General features: G+C 40.6%; 1 protein-coding gene across 1 annotated transcript in view; it reads left to right on the forward strand.

The window, feature by feature from the left end:
• Positions 1-9,421: 9,421 nt before the first annotated feature.
• The window catches only part of plcl5 (phospholipase C like 5), a 222,898-nt gene continuing 211,812 nt past the window's right edge, over positions 9,422-20,507 (forward strand). Inside the window, exon 1 of the mRNA XM_060848861.1 lies at positions 9,422-9,638. Coding sequence (XP_060704844.1) covers positions 9,450-9,638 — 189 coding nt within the window. The 5' untranslated portion in view covers positions 9,422-9,449. The remainder of the gene's footprint in view (positions 9,639-20,507) is intronic.

Genomic DNA, 20,507 nt, shown 5'->3' on the forward strand with positions numbered 1-20,507 from the left:
CCCGGAGGAAACCCACACAGACACGGGGAGAATGTGAAAACTCCACACACAGTAGCCCGAGGCAGGAATTGAACTCGGGTCCCTGACACTGTGAGGCAGCAGTGCTAACCACTGAGCCACTGTACCGCCCTCTTCATATAAATTTAACATGGTCATACTGTAATATAACTGACAGCTGAGAATGGGCATGTTGAGTTCTTCGGGTTGCCTGTTACTTTTCATTCTTCAACAAGCATCAAGGACCAAATGGCCTCCTTTAGTGATGTAAAATTCCATGATTCCAGCCGCAGTTCTGATGCAATGTTTTTGGATATTTTATGGAATGTTAAAAATTGTTGGGTTAATTCAAAACCGAGATTCCTCCCTCCATCACCTACACTGTTGACTTAACAAGATGAATCAGCAACTTGCCCATCATGTAGAGTGACATCTCCATTCAGGCTGATTGCTACATCCTGTAATTACATCAATACAGTATCCTGTCAATTGGATTTTTCTCATTGAAGATGTAACTGTGAATGGAAAAAAAAAGCAGTAATGTGTATCTGCTCAGCAGTTCAGCAATGCTGGAGTGAAACTGATTAGAAATTACTTGAAGAGATGAAATTGTCAAACCAAATTCCACCAATGTCCCCTCGTAAAGCAATCAGTCTTAAAAAGAATTCCAATTATACAACAGAATCCATCAACTCTATAATTGACAAGACTACAGAAAGACTCATGATGTTTGTGCAATTACTAAACTACAATCACCTAAATGGCTGGACGCAATGTGCTTTGAAGAAACAAAATTTATCTGAACTATATATAGATTTCTGTAATCACCAGATGTAAACTTCTAAAAACAATTTTTAAAATGAGCAACTTCCTTCTAACTTAACTGAATCAAGCGACTCATTACAAATAATCATGAAACAACTCAGTCATCATATTCTTCTTGTCATTTCTTAACTACTGTTTTTTATCTTTCGTTTGCTGTATATTAATTGTCTATAAATCAACAACTGAAAAGCTTGTCATTTGTCTAGTTTGTATGTTGTACTGAGGTTGACTAAGTTATAAATAAATTGGCAAGCAGTGATGATCAGCAAATGTGAGGGAACGTGCCATCAGTTACATCTTCAAAGTGTGGCAAGCTTTTTAGTTGTGGGTTTCTGAACATGGTCACATGAAAGACTCTGGATTGACATGATCTGACAGGATCTGATCCCACAGCCACCGCAGCTTAATGACTTGACCCCAGCTCTTTCTCAGTGATACTCCAACCCCAACCCCACCAACAGTTTTCCCAATAAACAGCCTTATTATTTTGGAAGACATACGGCAAAAATATTTAGAAAAGGAAATAAAGTGGTTGCTGTCCCAAAACCTGTCATTTAAATAACCCAGAAATCGGAAGGTTGCTAGTCGGCATCATATTTTGTTAATTGTGACAATGGCGTCTCACCATCTGGTTTCCTATTCAAATTAATTTTGTGATATGATGTTCTTGTCCATGCACTGTAGATCCAAACTAGAGCTACCAGAACAAGTTGTCAAGTCACTTCAACTCTATGTATCCTGATAAATGATCATTCATACCAGTCAACATTTCTGCTACTAAACCTCACATTCACAAGAGTGGCATCTCAACTTCATTTTTAAAAAATCTTTTCTGATGCTTTTTTTGTACTCACTGTTAATCCAATTTTCACTTCACATTCTTTACTTGGTTTCTTGACAATTAATTTTGTATTAAATTCACCACTAAATTTCACTGACTTGTCAGTGTTTGTGCAAATTATTTCAGAATCCTTCAATTTAACTGGGATGGAGTTACACATGATCTTAATGCCATTTTCCCACATATTGAGGACTGGCAATGATCGTATTGAATAGTGGAGCAGACTCTAAGTGTAGAATGGCCAATTCCTCACCCTAGTTTCAATGTTTCTATACTTACACAGTCCCTTCTCCTGTTCACTCAGGTCTTAGGTGCCCTGCAGAGGGCACTATATCATTTCTGTCTCACTTGCAATAGCTCAAAGGACAAAATATCAGCAACATCAAATGGCAAAGAGTAACTCACATTAGAATCAATCATGGCTCAGATGGTACCACTCTTGTCTTTGACTCAACAAGGTGGTGAGTTCACCCTGCACTCCAAAGACTTAAGCGCATAAATCAATGTATTCTCCAATGACCAACTGCGTTCCTCTGTCTGAAATACTGTCGTTTAGATGAAATGTTAAATCACGGCCCCATTTATCATCTTTATCATATTATGGTGTGGGAGATTGTTTTGTGTACAGTGTTACAGTTCTCATCTTGCAACAGTGCCTGTGCTTCAGAAATACTTCACTGACTGCGATGTGATGTGGCATGTCCTAAGGTGCTATATAAATGCAAAACTTTTCTGATGTTGGCCTCCACAGCAATTTTACTGTTTTTAATTTCAGCTTTGATTTTGCTTCACTAAAGCAATTCCCATAAGAAGGCTGCTTCTCTCAGCCTGATCTTGGTGTTCTGTGGACATCTATGATGGAAATAACAATTACTAGCAGCAACAGTATTGTTGAGGTGACCAATATCAGATTACTTTGAAAGCTGACTGCTGAAATGAGGAGAACAAATTTGTGTTTATGTTGTTTCTTCATAAACCTGGAAGCATTCTCTACTCTTTACTTTAGTGTAATTGCTTTTCCTTGACAGCTCAGTGGGTTAGCCACTGCTTGGTGCGATAATGAACTGTGATCGATAGAAAGCTCACTGGACAATGTTGAGTCAAAGTAACAGATGCGGAATACAGCAGAATTGGCCTGAAAACCTGCAAGCAATGGAATGGAAGATCAGTCATGGTTTCATCTCTTGATTAATGCCCAGTGATTCCTGTCTAAAAGTTCATGTATTCTGATAGAATTGGTTTCAAATACCTTCTGTGAATTGCATAGTCTATTAACACTCACTGTCAAACTTCATATGAAGAACGCCTATTAGGGAAGAGGTACAGGAAATCAGCTGGTACCCATTGACTTTCAAACAGTTGTAGCATCTGCTAATCTTTCACAGCCAAAGGATCTGTCGGAAAAAATGAAGAGGAAGAATATTGAAATAAATATGACACTAAAAATGTAAATCCTAATTACAAAAGCACAAATCAATTTTGTTTTAATGCAGCAAGTTTGAATTATCTCTCTAATATGGGGAAGATTTATTAATCCATGGTTGGGTCTCTGCAAGATATATGTTTTGTGTTAATGAGTTTTGCTTTGATAGGAAAACAAGTCAAGATAAAACAATATGGAAATTTATGCAATTATAACTTACACCAAAAATGTATAGAGTTGCTTTGTGGTTGACACAAGATCCTATTTATTCAAGGTGAGAATGTGTACAGGGTATAAGCATGTAGGGAAAGAGTTAAGTTCTGAGTTTTGTGAAACAAGAGATTTGGCTGAGCATGACTCAGATTAGATAAGAACTTACAGTTAACAATGGGGTGCTGGAGGCAAGGGTAGTGGGTTAACAAGGTGGAAAAGCATTCATTATGTAGAGCCATTTAACAAGACAAGGTAGCATTCAGTATGTAACATCAGTTAACAAGGTGAAAAGTATTCATTATGTGAAGCCAGTTATTCATTGCGTAACAGCAGATGGTTTAATGTTTTACTATTGATACTTGGTGATGGTAATGGTCAAGTAAAAAGTGAGGTCTGCAGATGCTGGAGATCAGAGCTGAAAATGTGTTGCTGGTTAAAGCACAGCAGGTCAGGCAGCATCCAAGGAACAGGAAATTCGACGTTTCGGGCCAGAGCCCTTCATCAGGAATGCCCGAAATGTCGAATTTCCTGTTCCTTGGATGATGGTAATGGTCACCCAATTGATATGTATGTGGCCTTATCTGGATGCTTCTCCCTGTAAAATGACTATATAATTCATTGAGAAACTACTGTTCCAGAGAAGACTGAGAACTCATGTCCCTGTGCACATGGGCAATTGTTCTCGCTCCCTCCAGGGCCTGGAATAAAGATGAAGGAGGTAAAACTATACTGTGTCTCTGAGCGTTTCGCTTCAACATGGTGGGATGGGGGGGGTTGGACCGGGCATGGCAAAAGTATGTTCCCTCACTCACTAAAATCCATCAGTCTCAGACTCTCTTTTTCACACAAAGGCTGCTCAAAGCTGTTATAATTAAGACTGCACTTCTGATTCTTCTCTCCTGAACTTTTCTGTCTGTCTTCCATTAGCACTTTCCCTATCTATTCCCCAGAACCTCTCATCCAAGGTCAGGTGTTAGGTTTTCAAGATATTCAGGAGGAATACACAATAAGTGCATGGAAACTATTTCAACTAATTGGAGAGACCAGTTCTAGGGGTCGTCATGTGAAAATCAGAACCTGACCTTTCAGAAGTGAAATTTAAATAACAACTTTAAATGCAAAGGTTAGTAAATATTTGGAACTTTCTTTGGTAAGTTGTCACTGATGCAAACTCAGTTGTTAATTTAAAATCTGAGATTGCTAGATTTTTGTTACCAAAGGTAAGAAGAGTTGGAAGGAGGGATCACAGATCAATAATGATCTTGTTAAATAATAGATTTTCCCCAGCTGAAATATTTCTAACACTGCTTGTAATTATTCAACACCAAAGTGCATTGGCACTCAAGACAGGAATCACTTATCAGACTGTCTTGATATACAGCATATTTCATCATATATTAATTAACCATAATAATGTGTAGATTTTCAAAAAATGCAGGCATGTGCAAAGAAACATGAATAATGAAGCATTTAGATGGCAAATGGTGTAGCTTTCCAACTCCTCTGAGTTGATCGTCCACTGGCTTTTTACTAGCAATTATATGCAGGTTTAATGTACTGCTAACTGATTTCTAGTCATAAGGATATAAAATATATGTGACTAACAGATGGATTACAATACAATTTATCTTTCAAAAGGATTTGCACTGAAGGCCAGTTAATTCTGAAATGAGACTCAGGAAATCCAGGATACATTGTTGTTTAATTTACCTTTTATTTAATGGCTTAGAAACACTGTACATTTCAAGGAGCTGAGACATGATTTAATTATCCACTAAGGGACTGATTTTCTTCTACGGGTTGCTGCAGGATCAGAGTTAGGTGTTTGTGACTCACGAACTACTGATTACAGTGACTGCGAAATCTATGAGAACTGTGACAGCATCAGAAAGGAGCCAGCTTACTACTGTTTAGATTATTCCAAGAATAGGAGCAACTTTCTGGTTCAGTGCATTCATTTAATCCTTTAGCTGATTCTTTCAAAGTTCCAGAAATATCTTGCAGGGAAGGAGTTGTGTGCATTGTTAAGTGGAAAAACTCTTCTGGTGTTGACAGGTTTAAAGGTGTCATTACCCAGTATTTTCCTAATCAACCTGTTTAGGGATGTTATGACATGCCTCTGGAACAGGTGTGACTTGAACCCAGGCCTCTGGCTCAAAGACATGGTCACTACCACTGTGCTACCAGAGCCTGCTCAAAGTGTCGCTTATAAAGCTGTTCAAGTATGTGATACATTTCTGGCACAATTGAGACTTGAATCCATACCTCCTGGTCCAGAGACACTAGGGACATTACTACTGTGCTACAAGTGCCCTTAGGTGTCATTCACATGTTTGTTATTCAGAAATGCTATGACATGCTTTTACAGCAGGAATGACTTAAACCTAAGCCTTCTAGTTCTCAGGTAGGAACAGTGCCACAGACCCTTATTAGGTATCACCAACGAATATGTTTATTCAATCTGTTCAGAGATGTTATGACTCTACTCTGGAACAGGTGGAACTTGAACCTGAGCCTTCTGGCCTAGAGGCATCCATGTTATCATTACACGACAAGAGCCTTAAAGGTTTCACTAACACTGTTATAGCACAAATATGGATTTAGCTAGTGACAATGATTGGAGAGCCATGGGGGAATAATATTGTGCATAATAACATAATAACTTTACGAGAAGAGTACTTAACATTATTCAGCCTTCAGATAGCAATCACTAGCAGTACCTTGAATGATTGAACTGGTTTATTGTATGACCTCCCTTTTTTCTCCCATGGCACTTCTCTTCAATGCAGGCGGGCCAATCAATGTAGCTATTTCAGGAGTCTGGTATAATTATTAATATAGGATATCTGGTCAGCATGGATGAGTTGGACCGAAAGGTCTGTTTCCATGCTGTATATCTCTATGACTCTATGACTAGCATTCAGTTGAAAATGAATCTTGAGAGCTAATTTGAATAGAAAAAGATGGCTCAACATTAGCAACATAAGGGTCTGAAAATACAGTAGAATTAATCTCTTGCAAAGGGTCAGTGAATTAAGGTTTTTTTTACTTTGATTATAATGAAAACTTGAGTATTTAGGTTTCTGTCAAATGTGTGGAGAGAAGTCATGATTGTTTATATAGAGAGGACACTGACAATTGCTACTCTTTGCCTATCACTTATCAGAAATGCTCTAAGTGCACTTCTATTGGACTCAGTTAATGTGGAATAAAGTACAAAATGGACATACGCAAAGTCTGGGATATAAAGTGACAAAGTATCACGCAACCAATATATTTTTTTCCAATGCTCCAATGAGATGTTGCTTTTGGTAAGCAGAAAACCCCTCAGTGAGTGACACCTAATGTGAATTAAATCAGTTTTCATTGGAGATGAATTTCTCCCTCCTGGAGAGTTCCCCATTTCTCTTCTTAACGTGACAGGTGCTATGGTCTTTTGTTTCTCTCAGTGCCAGCTACTCCATAGTGCCTCAGCCAAATGACTAGCATCATATAGAGGAGCTCACAATTGGGCTTGATCTTGTTCTCAACCCATAATCACATCCACATGTTTTCAGCAAAAGGTCATATTGCAGAGATCGAAAGTTTCTACATGCTCCATAGCCTAGGGGAATTGAGGCCAAAAATAGTATTCTTGCTAACATTTCACAGTTCACTATAAACCTTGGACCTTCCTGTGCATGTAATTGTTACCATATTGCATGGAGCATTTAGCAATTAATATATTTGTGAAGTATAACTATCATTAATACTTGTATTGATATATCCATATTGTAACTTGATAAGAGGGACGTACATTGTTTTTGAGTATGTCACTTGTATGGTCTGAATATGTGCCCTAGGTTGAAAATGTTGAAACCAATAATGGAACACTCAATTCTTTCTTACCCATTCTCAGATTCAGGCACTTCCCAGGCCAGGTGCATTGTGGTTATCTGCAAAATAAAATATTGTTGAAGATGCCCCACCTGATCATCTCTTTTCCCAGCATGATGATTTGATGTTTGTTGCACCAATGCTTTACTTCTTTGAGTGAGATTATGGGGGAGAAATTGAGGAAATGAATTTTGGTGTTGCCCAGAGTCTTTCACAAAGGACCTTTGCAGGTTCATTCAGCTGCCATCTTGGGTTTATAAACAGGAAAACCTACTTCCGAGAGGATGCAAAACCAGGATGTGGCCAATTTCTCCATTTTAGGAGTGACTAGAGAGAGATCTGGGCACTTGGTCCAACTGTGGAATGGGAAATTGGCAGGCAATTTTCTTGTGTGTGAGTGGAAAATGCTCGAGATACTCAGCAAGCCAAGCAGCATCTGCATTAGGAGTTTGGGCTGAGGGTCTTTTGGTTACTGCTCTACATTTCACACATTCTCCAGCTGTTCATATGTACCTTTTCCATTGGCATTGTCAAAGCGTTTGGGGAACACTGACATAAACAAAGAGGTTAAACAGTCTGAGAGATTCCTCCTCTATTGACAAAGCACTTCTCAATGTTAGAGAATTTGAATCTTTTGTTTTTAAGCAGAAACACACTCAGGTGTGTGAATAATAGTTTGGATGGTTGAATTCCAAACTGGTTGATTTAGTAAATACTTAGAGGCATCAGATTGGTTTGAGTTTGGGAAGTGGTAGACGCGAGTGAGGGTGCCACTTATGGGGTGAGCTATTTACAAATTTCTATACTGTCTTAACCATGGTTCAACTGGCCTTTAATTCACAAGGTTCTGAATTCAAGTCCCACTCCAGGGCTTCAGTACAAAACTCAGGGCTAACTCTCCAGAGTATAACTGAGGGTGTGCTGCTTTGTTGAAGATGCCATCTCTCAGATGAGACCATTCCCATTGGCCTGCTCTGGTGGATATCAAAGAGCACATGAAGAACTGTACTCCTTCGTCAATACCAATCATTATCACGTTACAACTTACATTCATAAGAATTGCGTGAATGCTTATGATAGTCTCTGATAGTAACACATTATGGGTAGCAGAAGGAGATATTAAATACCATTCCAAATACATTTTCCGCAGATGTTACGACGGTTGCAGGAGTATTTCCTTTGAATATGCGATGGACCATCACCAGAAGTCCAGTTTGGATGTGGTATCTGGTATGCTGCATTTTATCTGGTTCCCTTTATAAAAGGTTGCGACCCTCTGTAAGGCACACCCAGCGCTTGTCAAATAGCGACAGAGTTTATTGAAAAGAAGCTGCTGCATCTTAATCGGTTCCCATTAAAAGTGGATCCAGTTGCTAACGCGAAGTAACGCAGTTTTGATTTGAAACTGCGCAATGTACTTGGGAAGAGTTTAAAAGGATTTTGACGCAGCATCATTTTGTGACACACACACACGCGCCTGTCAGTTCAAATGCTCGTTTGAAAATGGTTTCGAATTGGAGTGAAAACCCGAAGCCAATTCTGAAACGTATTCTCGGGTGGAAGGGGACACAATGTCTGCACCTCACCGAGCGCTGGGACTTTTGCGGGGGGCTGCACGGTTGTAATTGGTGAAGAATTCATCAACTTGTCCAGAAACAGCACTGACTTCCTATTTAACAAAAAAAATACAAAACGGACCAAAATAGGCACAGCTGTCACCCTCCCTGGTATTGACAGGAGTCTCTTACTGCAAACCATCATCAGAATCTAATTTTGTCCCTCTCTCACGTGAAGACCCATTGCAAAATTATACAATTTAATCTGATGCTACAAGGAATATGCACGAGGCAGAAAATGCTACTTTTCCAGGAGTCTTTGGAGGAATGTTATAGTTGCGAGACGGAACTTGAGTTCCCAGACCGTGAGGTGGGGGTGTGAAGATATATAAACAAATCCCGTTGCTTCATGTCAGGAGGTGACCTGGGAGAGAGGCGTTCTTTACAACACAACACGTGTTGGAAACGAGGAAGTAACACACAACCAAAAGGGCTGGTGTGGTGACGGATTATATCCGTTAATTTGACAGGAAGTAATTGCACTGGTCTGGGCTGTTTGCAGGAGCCGGTGTTTAGCTCAGGGTCTGAGTGAGTGGCGCCGGGCTTGGGGAGTGTGTGTGTGTTGTGCGTGCTCTGTCTCTGTCCGCGCTAGAGCAGAGGGAGGGAGGGTGGGAAGGAGGAGGAGGAGGACACCGGGGAGGGGGGGAATGCTTCTCCGATGATGGCGGATGGACAGGGAGACGGTGCTGAAGTCGGGCTTCCCCTGCCCAACTCGTCTGGACCCCCCCAAGGAACGCAGCGCGTCTCGAATGGGAACGGGGAAGGTCCGGGGTCCGAGGCAGCGGCCGCTAGCCGTGGGACTGCAGAGGCGAAGCAGTTAGCAACTCCCCGGAGCAGTCTCATCAAGGTAAGGGAAATCCAATTCCAACCCACATTCACTGACTTTGCATCACCTCAGCGGCTGCTGCTGCTATGATTCCACAATTACTTCCTCGGTGTTCGCAAATATTTACACCTCCCCCGAAGACGATTGTTTTATTTTTTTTGCAAGTAATGCTATCTCAATGAACCCTGTGTGAATGTGCAATGTAAATGGAGAGGAGTAATTGTATCCTCCCAGAATACGGGGATGAGGGGGAATCTGTTTAATCCACACAAAGTGTGTAGGTTGGGGAGACACCCAGTAACACTGTCCTTGAAAGTGTTGACTTACAGCGAGCGATGAGCAGATTTGAACATCCCATCAACTACAATGACGGCTTCAAGAGTGCAGGGCGCTTGTTTATCCCTGTCAGTTGTGCGCTCCGTAGGGAGTGCCGTTATTTTGCCGTGTGACATACATATATTGAACGAGAACCAGTTTATTCTCGAGAGCAACTCATTTGAACTAAAGAGAGAGAGAAAAAAAATAGTGTCACCCAAAGATGATCCTATTAGCAGCAATTGGATCGAAATTGGTGCCGGTGACAGGGACTCATTGGCCTGACTGGGAATCTAAGGGGTTTAAAACCATCTCTCCTAACGCTCATTATTCCGAAATGGTGAACAGTTCTTCGCGTTGCAGGGAAATGCATTGCCCTGACTGTATGTTTCATCAAAGTATTATTTCCTGAGTGCTAACCGTGAATTGATTAAACGTGTTTCAGCTGAAAGGTAAACCCACAACACTGGGACCAAACACAAGGGGCCAAGGTATTGGTCAGTGCCACTATTGGTCAATGCGTTGAATGTACCAGTTGGGAGGTCACGTTGTGGCTGTACAGGACATTGAATACTGCGTTCAGTTCTGGTCCCCCTGCTGCAGGCAGGATGTTGTGAAACTTGAAAGGATTTACAAGGATGTTGCCAGGGTTGGAGGTTTTGATTGATAGAGAGTCTAAATAGGCTGGGGCTGTTTTCCCTGGAGTGTTGGAAACTGAGCGGTGACCTTCAAGAAGTTTATAAAATCATGAGGGGCATGGATAGGGTTACTGGACGAGGTTTTTTCCCTGAGTTGGGGGTCTAAAACTAGAGGGCATAAGTTTACGGTGAGAGGGGAAAGATATAAAAGGGACCTAAAGGGCAACCTTTTTATGCAGAGGGTGCTACGTGTGTGGAATGAGCTGCCAGAGGAAGTGGTGGAGGCGAGTACAATTGCAACATTTAAAAGGCATCTGGATGGGTATGTGAATAGGAAGGGTTTAGAGGGATATGGGCCAAGTGCTGGCAAGTAGGCTAAATTAATTTAGGATCTCTGGCCAACGTAACAAGTTAGACCGAAAGGATTGTTTCCATGCTGTACACCTCTATGACTCTGTGACACTGTTTTTTAAGATGATACTTTGTCTGCCTGAGGGGTGGTATGAATTTGCAAGTTATGCCAAAATATGTGACTGCCTGTCAAAACAAAAACTTACTGTGGGATTCATCCCTTCCTGTCACTCTGCTCTTCCAATAATGTAGGTCGAGCCCTTTGATAAGAGCCTTTTCACACTGTAATCATTTAGTACAAATTGTCACATCATTATCAGCAGACTAACTTGCTCCATTAGACATATCTTCTGCATTGCCAAGTTCTATCAGCAGGGTGATGAGCTGGAATGTGAGTTTTGGATTCTGAATTCAAATGCACTGTGTTTCTCCAGTCTCACTACGTTTGAGAAAACCATTCGAAGGATTTAACCATGTCATAAATGGCAAGCATTTTTATCTTTTGCAACTGAGTCTTAAATTTGTGTAAATTGTAGGGAATTCCCAGACTCCATATTTTCGGATATGAAGATATGTTTTCTCATGTGGTCAGTTTTTTTTTCTGCTCTGTAATCACAGCCTTGTCTTCCTCCATTCATCTTTCATGCTCTATGGCGATGAGATGGCCATTACTGAAAATTCTTATGCATTTGTTCTCATGGGGTGGTGAGAATCTTTGCAAAGTAATTGACATCAGCATATTCTGCCAGTACAGCTATTTTAAGCAGTTAAACTAGCATATGCTGTTAGTATAATAAGTGACCAGAAGCAATTAATTACAACCTATCTGATTGAAATATGTTTGTACCACTTCTACATTACTTCTAACCTTGAGCATCGACTTCATTTTTACTTGTACACTGAGCTGTTTTCTATAATGCTTAGTAATTAGTCACAGTCATAGTTATACAACATGGAAACAGACCCTTTGTTCATGCCGATCAGATATCCTAAACCGATCTAGTTCCATTTGTGAACACTTGGCCCATATCCCTGTAAACCCTTTCTATTCATATACACATCCAGATGCCTTTTAAATGTTGTAAAGGTACCAGCCTCCATCACTTCCTCTGGCACCCTCTGCATGAAAAAGTTGCCCCTAAGTCCCTTTGAATACTTTCCCCTCTCACCTTAAACCTATTCCCTCTAGTTTTGGACACCATTGCTCCAGGAAAAAAGACCTTAGTTATTCACTTTATTCATGCCCCTCATGAATTTATATACCTGTATAAGATCACCCCCATCATCCTCTGCTGCAGAGAAACAAGCCCCAGCCTATTCAACCACTCCCTATAGCTCAAACCCTCCAACCCTGGCAACATCTATGTATATTTTTTTCTGAACTCTTTCATGTTTCACAACACCTTTCCTATAGTAGGGAGACCAAACTTGAATGCAGCTTTCTAAAAGTGGCCTAACCAATATCTTGTAAAGCCATAACATGGTTTCCCAACTTCAAGGTTCAATGAACTGACCAATAAAGGCAAGCGTGACAAACTCTTTCTTCACCATCCATCAGTTTGACTTTCATGGAAGTATGCATTTGTATTTTGAGATACCTTTTTCAGCAATACTTCCTAGGATCCTACCATTAACTCCATAAGTCCTGCTCTGATTTGCCTTATCAAAATGCAATCCCTCACATTTATTTAAATTTTCCTCCATCTGCTCGTCCTCAGCCCATTGGCCCATCTAATCAAGGTCACGTTGTACTCTGAGATAACTTTCTTCACTTTCCACCAGCAATTTTAGTGTCATCTGCAAACTTACTATCCATGCCTCCTATATTCAGATCCAAATCTGATCCTTGCAGCACACCATTGACCACAGGCCTCCAGTCCAAAAAGCTACGCTGTACTACCATCCTTTGTTTCTCACCTTCAAGACAATTTTGTATCCAGCTGGCTGGCTCCCCCTTGATTTCATGTGGTCTAACCTTGCTAACCAGTTACCATGTGAAACCTTGTCAAATATCGTGCTGAAGTTCACACAGACAACATCTACTGTTCTGCCTTCATCAATCTTCTTTGTCACTTCTCCAAAAACCTCAATCAACTTAGAGACATGATTACTGACACACAAAGCCATTTTGACTCTCCCTCATCAGTCATTGCCTTTCCAAGTGCATATAAAACCTGTCCCTCAAAATTCCCTCCAACAACTTACCCACCACTGATGTCAGCCTCACTGGTCTGTTGTTCCCTAGCTTTTCCCTACCGCATTTTTTAAAAATAATGGCACCGCATTAGCTAACCTTCAGTCTTCCTGTACCTCACCTGTGGTAATCAGTGACAGTTATATCTTAGCAAGGGAGAAAGTGAGGACTGCAGATGCTGGAGATCAGAGCTGAAAATGTGTTGCTGGAAAAGCGCAGCAGGTCAGGCAGCATCCAAGGAGCAGGGGAATCGACGTTTCAGGCATAAGCCCTTTTTCAGGAATCTAAATTCCTGAAGATGGACTCATGCCTGAAACGTCGATTCTCCTGCTCCTTGGATGCTGCCTGACCTGCTGCGCCTATCTTAGCAAGAGGCCCAGCAATCCCTTCCTCAGCTGCCCATAAAGTTCTGAGAAACACTTGATCAGGTCCTGAGAATTTATTCACCTTTGTGCATTTTGAGACATCCAGCACCTCCTTTTCTGTAATGAGGGCATTTTTCAAGATATTGCTATTTATTTCCCCAGTGACTTGGGGAAATCCTTCTCCAGAGTAAATATTGACACAAAGTACTTGTTTAGTATCTCACCATCTTCTGTAGTTCCACACATAGATGGCCTCATTGATCTTTAAGGGCCCTATTCTCTCCCTAGTTACTCTTTTATTTTGTATTTGTAGAATCTCTTTGGGGGTCTCCTTAACCCTATTTAACAAAAATATCTTTTTTACACTTTATGCCCTCCTGATTTCCCTCTGAAGCATACTCCTACTTTCGTTATAGTCCTCTAGAGATTCACTTGATTCCCAACTGTCTATACTTGACTTATGCCTCCTTTTTCTTGACCAGAGCCTCAATTCTTCTGGTCATCCAGTATTCCCTACACTTACCAGCCTTGCCCTTCACACTAACCGGAACATACTGCCTCTGAACTTCCATTATATCACTTTTAAAGGCCTCCCATTTTCCACCCATTGTTCCTTTACCTGCAAATAATCCCTCCCAATTAACTTTTGAAAGTTCTTGCCTAATACTGTCAAAGTTGGCCTTACTCCAATTTAGAACTTTTAGATCAGGTCGATCCTTTCCTGGAATTATTTTAAAACTAATAGAATTATGATCACTGGTCCAAATGTGCTCCCCCACTGACACCTCAGTCATTTGCCTAGTTTTATTTCACAACAGAAGGTCAAGTTTTGCTCCTTCTCTAGTGGGTACATCCACATACTGAATAAGAAAATTTTCTTGTACAGATTAACAAGTTCCTCTCCATCCAAGCCCTTTAAACTATGACAGTCCAGTCTAAGTTTGGAAAGTTGAGATCCCCTACCATTACATCCTATTATTCGTACAGATATCTGCTTCTCAATTTCTCGCTGCCTATTGGGAGCCCTTTAATACTATCCCAATAAGCCGATCATCCCTTTATTTCTCAGTTCCACCCATATAACTTCACTGGATCTTCTCACAGGTTTATCCTCCCTCAGTATATCTGTAATGTTAATCTTAACAAAAAATACCACTCCCCCTCCTCTCTTGCCCCTTTCTATCCTTCCTATAGCATGTCTAGTGTGCCACGTTAATCTGCCAGTCCTCCCCTCCGTGAGTGAGGTATCTGTAATAGCTATGCTATCCGAGCCCTGGGTTCCCAACCATGCCATGAGTTTGTCTGCTTTACCTGTCAGACCGCTTGCATTGAAATAAATGCAGTTTAATTTATTGGCCTTATCTTGTTCTCTGCCATGACTATTTAATTTGCAACCAGTCTCTGTAAATTTTTCATTGCCAATGACTGCCACTCTAACCGATCCATGTGTTCAGAAAGGATTTGCATCCAAACACACTTCCTGCAAATACAATCTCCAGGGACATTGATATTTTCCTTAATCTCCTATGTTAGGAAGTGCACGTCACTCTACTAGAAGCCATCTCTGCACCTTAAGCAATCTACAGACCCAGAATATTTGCAAAAAACAGTCACAATACCTTTTCTCAAAAACTCAGCATTAACACAATCTTACTGCTCAAAACCACTGCTCTATGACAATAATACCTATCTTTTATATTCAAAATTTAATGAAGAGACAGATCTTAGTAAAACATACAACAACTTGCCCTACTCACTATTAAAGAATTTGCAAAAAAAAGCATTGAGATTCGCAGTTTTATAAATCTTAAAATTAAATACTTCGCTGATCAGGCTCTGAAATCCCTGCTCCTTCCCAGCTGCTCTGTGTAGTTCCGATATTTTGCAGTCTGTACAATGCAGAATGCAAGCAAACATTTGATTTTTTTTTTAAACATGTGGTGTTTTGTTAGAAAAAAGTCTTATCAGAGAAACGTCCATTGACCTAATGGGTAATATTATTTGATGTTTCTATTGGACAACACACCAAACAGAGAAATGTAATCATGGCAGTTTTTCAGTTAGCACAAGGGCAAACGACTTATTGTGATGAAACTGGTAAAATGAATTTGAAAAAGTGCTGGGAACACGTAAGTCAGATGCCATTTGCACAAGAAACGCAGGTTAATTTGCGTGTGTTTCTCAGCAGAAGTGCAACTGAAGCATTAACGCATCTCTATGCCAGCAGCTGTTCAAGTTGCTGGGCATTTCCAACAGTTTCAGTATCTATATGATGACATTTGTAGGGGACTTTTCTTGTAGAGAAACTGTGATATATCTCTTTATAAATCTCACTTTTCCAAAAGTGGTATACCATGTGACTGTTACTATTTGGATGTCCTGGTTTGATTTCTTGGGAGGTTTTGATTCAGAAAAGTTTTGGGCGGCTTGTAATTCTATATAGATCCCTGTGAGAGACTGACAACTTTTAATAGAATGGAATCCTGTTTGCCGATTGAAAGCAAACCATTGAAAGCAATTTTACTGTTTGAAACTTTTACTTTCACAAATTAACTAAATTCCACATACAACAAACATTAAGAATTTGCTGTTAAATGGGTGTCACAGAAAAATAAAGAAAATTCCCCCTTCCCCAAAGCGCATTGGTCACCACAAGTTTTGTTTGAACAAATACAGAAACTTCCGCAGATGAGAATTCCATTTTAACTGTCAAAGGAATATATTTACTAGAGAACACCTATTAATTTCCAAACTTGGACTCATAACATGGCTTATACATAAGTTCCAAGTATTAACTGCTTTCTGTAGAGAAATAAGAACTTTCTCAGAGAAGATGAGAATGGGAGAAGTATAACTGTGAATATAATGGCTATAAAACTTTTACAAAATAGCTTCCTTCATGCTCAGACATGGCTGGAGTGAGTGGCCACTTTGCTTGAGATGATAATCTAATTAGAATACAATCAGTGCCTGGGATACTTGTGACTCGTGCTTTTAAAGAGAATGCCTGTATTTGTGTTTTTAAGGAAGACACAACTCTCCTGCAAAGAAACATCTTGCAGTCCTTCACAACACAGTGAATTACTTCAAATTTCAGTGATTATTTTTGGACAGGCCTGTAGTGTACAGGAAGATTCCACAGAAGCAGTATTGTCAATGGGTAGTTAATTTACATTTGGTGGTGTCAGATGAGAGAGGCATGTTGTCCAGGTCTGGGAAGAACTTCCTTAAATGCATGTAGCTAGCCGGTCAGAACTTTCAGACACGCCTGAAATAGTGGAATAAGTAGAGGATGTAGGATCTATTTGAAGGACAAATCATCAGTACTGCACTGGAGTGCAACCCAGATCCAACTACTGATGAGCTAATGCTGAGCATGTGCCCTTCCATGGATCATGTAGCATTGTTTTAATGCCCATTTTCCTTACTTGTGTGTCTCGCATTACTACTGTCCCAGATTTACGCCAACATTTTTATCTTTGTCTTTGCAAATTCAACAAAGAATGGCAGTCAAGTGGTTAAAAATCTGTTTTGCCTGAGGTAAAGGGCATCAGGCGCTGAGCTGGGTCAATCCCAAAAAGAACATCAGATACATTACTACTTACGAGAATGTTTCAATTGACTGTTCCTGTGCAGACTACTGCTAGTTGTCTGCCAGCATACAGGCAGAAATGACTAAATAGAGAGCCCATTCTTCAAATGTTTCTGTCCCCTCCCTCTCCCTCTGGTCTGCATCTTCCCAGAACAGAGCAGCTGAAATCAGAAATTCAGTCAAGTACAGATTTATCTCATTATCCTCACTCAGTGATACAACATCAGTGCTTAACATTGTACAGAAACATTTTCTCGTTGTTAACTTTCCCTACATTATTCTCTATTTAAATGAGAAAGAGAGAAGGAATTTTAGGATGCACTCCCAATCTTCTGGAAATGACCCACTTCTAGTGCTTGTAGGAAGTCTGGAGTTGCTGTCTGCAATTGTGTTGTTTCTGGGAGAAACCTGAGAATAAAACCAGAGAATGAGATTGATCATGAATAGAATTGTGTGGCAAGCCAGATTTCTGACCACTTTAAAATGGCTCTTTGTTCCAAATTACGAATGCGAAAGGCGAAGGAGTTGATATAAATCCGGGATAGTGAGCAAACAAGGCTTGAATTTGAATACTTTAACTCCTCCTCCCACTCCGTTGAGGACATGTAGGCCCTGAGCTTCCTCCACCGCCAAACAGTTATCACCCGACGCCTAGAGGAGGAACGCCTCATATTCTGCCTTGGGACCCTGCAACCACCTGGGATAAATGTGGATTTCAACAGCTTCTCATTTCCCCTTCCCCCACATTATTCCAGTCCCAAGCCTCCAACTCGACACTGCCCCCTGGACACCACCATCACTGCCCCCTCTGACCTATCACCTTCTCTGTCACCTTCATCCACCTATTGCTTTCCCAGCTACCTCCCCACAACCCACCCCCCCCCCCCCCATTTATCTCTTCACCCCGACCCACAAGCCTGATTCCTGATGAAGGGCTTTTGTCCGAAACATTGATTCTCCTGCTCCTCGGTTGCTGCCTGATCTGCTGTGCTTTTCCAGCACCACACTCTCGACTCTGATCTCCAGGATCTGCAGTCCTCACTTTCTCCTTGAATTTGAAGTAGGATATGTCAGGTTTAAGATATTTCTGTCATGCTTGTGTGCGATGTATTTCACTGTTTGAATAATAAATGAATGACGAGACTGACCACTTCTGGCACTAGTCTATAAATTATGGTCCAGTTACTACCATGTCTACAGCCTAGAATTGAGCCCTATTTTAATCTGTCACTGATGATAGCTATCAGCATCTGCTCATTAACTCATGGTGTACTCCTTATCTAAGCTAGTCATGCCTTCTTGGGCTTCATCTTGAGTTTAGTTAGGCACCTGTCTCCATTTTTTTAGTTGTGCTTTCTGTGCTATGAAGAACAGAGCGCTTTTGTTTCAATGCCTTTACCAGGAATGGATGACAATGCCTTTCCTTATGTTAGATCCTTACCGAGCAAAAAAAGTTGTTCTCACCCACTGCTGCTTTTGCTTCAGTTCTTCATATGGTTTGGGGGATCAGACTTTGCGACAGCACAATGGTCCAAGTAAGAACTGGTGCGGTGTGTTTAGTGAGAGAGGAGTGTGTTTATGTTCCTCCAATTTAAGGTGAAGGTTAGTCACTGAAAATTGGTAGTAATTGATTTTAAGATCCAGATTTCTCCTAAATGCACTTTTAAAAAAGATCTTACGTGGGCTGTGGGGCATTGATACAGTCTACAATTGTTGCCTGTCCCTAACTACACCTGAATATAGTGATGTTCTAGGCTATTTCAGAGGGCATTGAGTAGCAACTGCATTGCAGTGGGTATGGATTCACACGTAGGATAGCAGATTTCCTTCCCTCAAGGACATGAGAGTGCCAAATAAATTTTAGTGTTATTGACAATGATTGCACATCCCATTAGACTATTTGTTCTAGATTTTTATTGAATTCAGATGTCACCATCTGCTATGGTGGCATGTGATCCAGTGTCACCAGAATGAGCCATTGGATTATCAGCAAAGTGACATTAAGGAGCATGACTGTGTTATAAATGTATAAAGTGTTAGTAAAGATTTATTTATCAGCTGTTGAACTTTAACCCAAATCAAGATCACTCCCATATTGGGTTCAAGTTTACCAACAGAATCCAAGCAAGTGCATTGCCTTGTTAGCTATTTCCCTGCATTTATAATATATGTCTGTTACTGATATGGTTAAGGGTAAAGGGAAAAATGAATACTGTTGATACAACTAGACTCTTTGTTAAACAGGTATATAATAGCATAAATTAGAAAGACGTGTGACTGCTGGATGTAACAAGACTAATTCCTTTTATCCAATGGTGTGAAGAGTTACGTACTAAAGTGAACTTAATGTACTTTCCAAAAGCCCAGAGCATTTTGTGAAGGAGCACATTCTATTGCAATGAGTTGGGAGGATCCTCTATGAATATTTTGGCAGCTTGTTTTTCCCTTTTATATCCAAAGCAGCTGTTATTGAAATTCATATTATTCATTTTGAGAAGGGTCTGAGAAATGTGCTAAAGGCTTGTATAAAATCACAAAGTGCTGAGAATATTCACTATGTCTGGCAGCTACTGTGGAGAGAACTGAAGAAGAGCCATACTTGACTAGAAATGTTCATTCTGCTAGATCGGCTGAGATTCTCCAGCAGTTACTGTCTTTGTTTCGGGTTACCAGCGCCTGCAGTATTTTGCTTTTATTTATGTGGGATATTTCTTCTCTACAGGGTGGCACAGTGTCTCAGTGGTTAGCACTGCTGCCTCACAGCACCAGGGCCCCAGGTTCGATTCCAGCCTCAGGCGACTGATTGTGTGGAGTTTGCACATTCTCCCCATGTCTGCATGGGTTTCCTCCGGGTGCTCTGGTTTCCTCCCACAGTCCAAAGATGTGCTGGCCAGGTAAATTGGCCATGCTAAATTGTCCATAGCGTTAGGTGCATTAGTCAGAGGGAAATGAGTCCGGGTGGGTTACTCTTCGGAGGGTTGGTGTGGACGGGTTGGGCCGAAGGGCCTGTTTCCACACTGTAGGGAATCTAACCTAATAGGTTGGGGAAAATGTTCATAAAACAATTTTTATTGGTGCAATGTGAACGAGCAAGACACAGAACAATTCAAAAATCCTTCCATTGCACACCCTTGAACTGGATTGTTTCACTCAGTGATTCCATTCTTTCATCAATAATATTAAGGTTAAATATCTTGTGTTCTCCATCAGATACATTGCTATAGATTACTTGATGCATTGAACTATGAAATCAGTGATTGAGTAACTTCAGCTAAAGAAACAGAAAAGCAACATTCTTATTAAGTATAGGTATGTGCAACTGTGACCTGGCTTGGTCATTACTCTGCAGGTTCAGACTTCTCCTTATGGACAGTTGTGATAATCTCACGAATACAGAAATGTTAGTATTTAATTGCTTCAGTTAACAATACATTT

Source organism: Hemiscyllium ocellatum, chromosome 32 (assembly GCF_020745735.1).
Source record: "Hemiscyllium ocellatum isolate sHemOce1 chromosome 32, sHemOce1.pat.X.cur, whole genome shotgun sequence".
Taxonomy (NCBI): Eukaryota; Metazoa; Chordata; class Chondrichthyes; order Orectolobiformes; family Hemiscylliidae; genus Hemiscyllium; species Hemiscyllium ocellatum.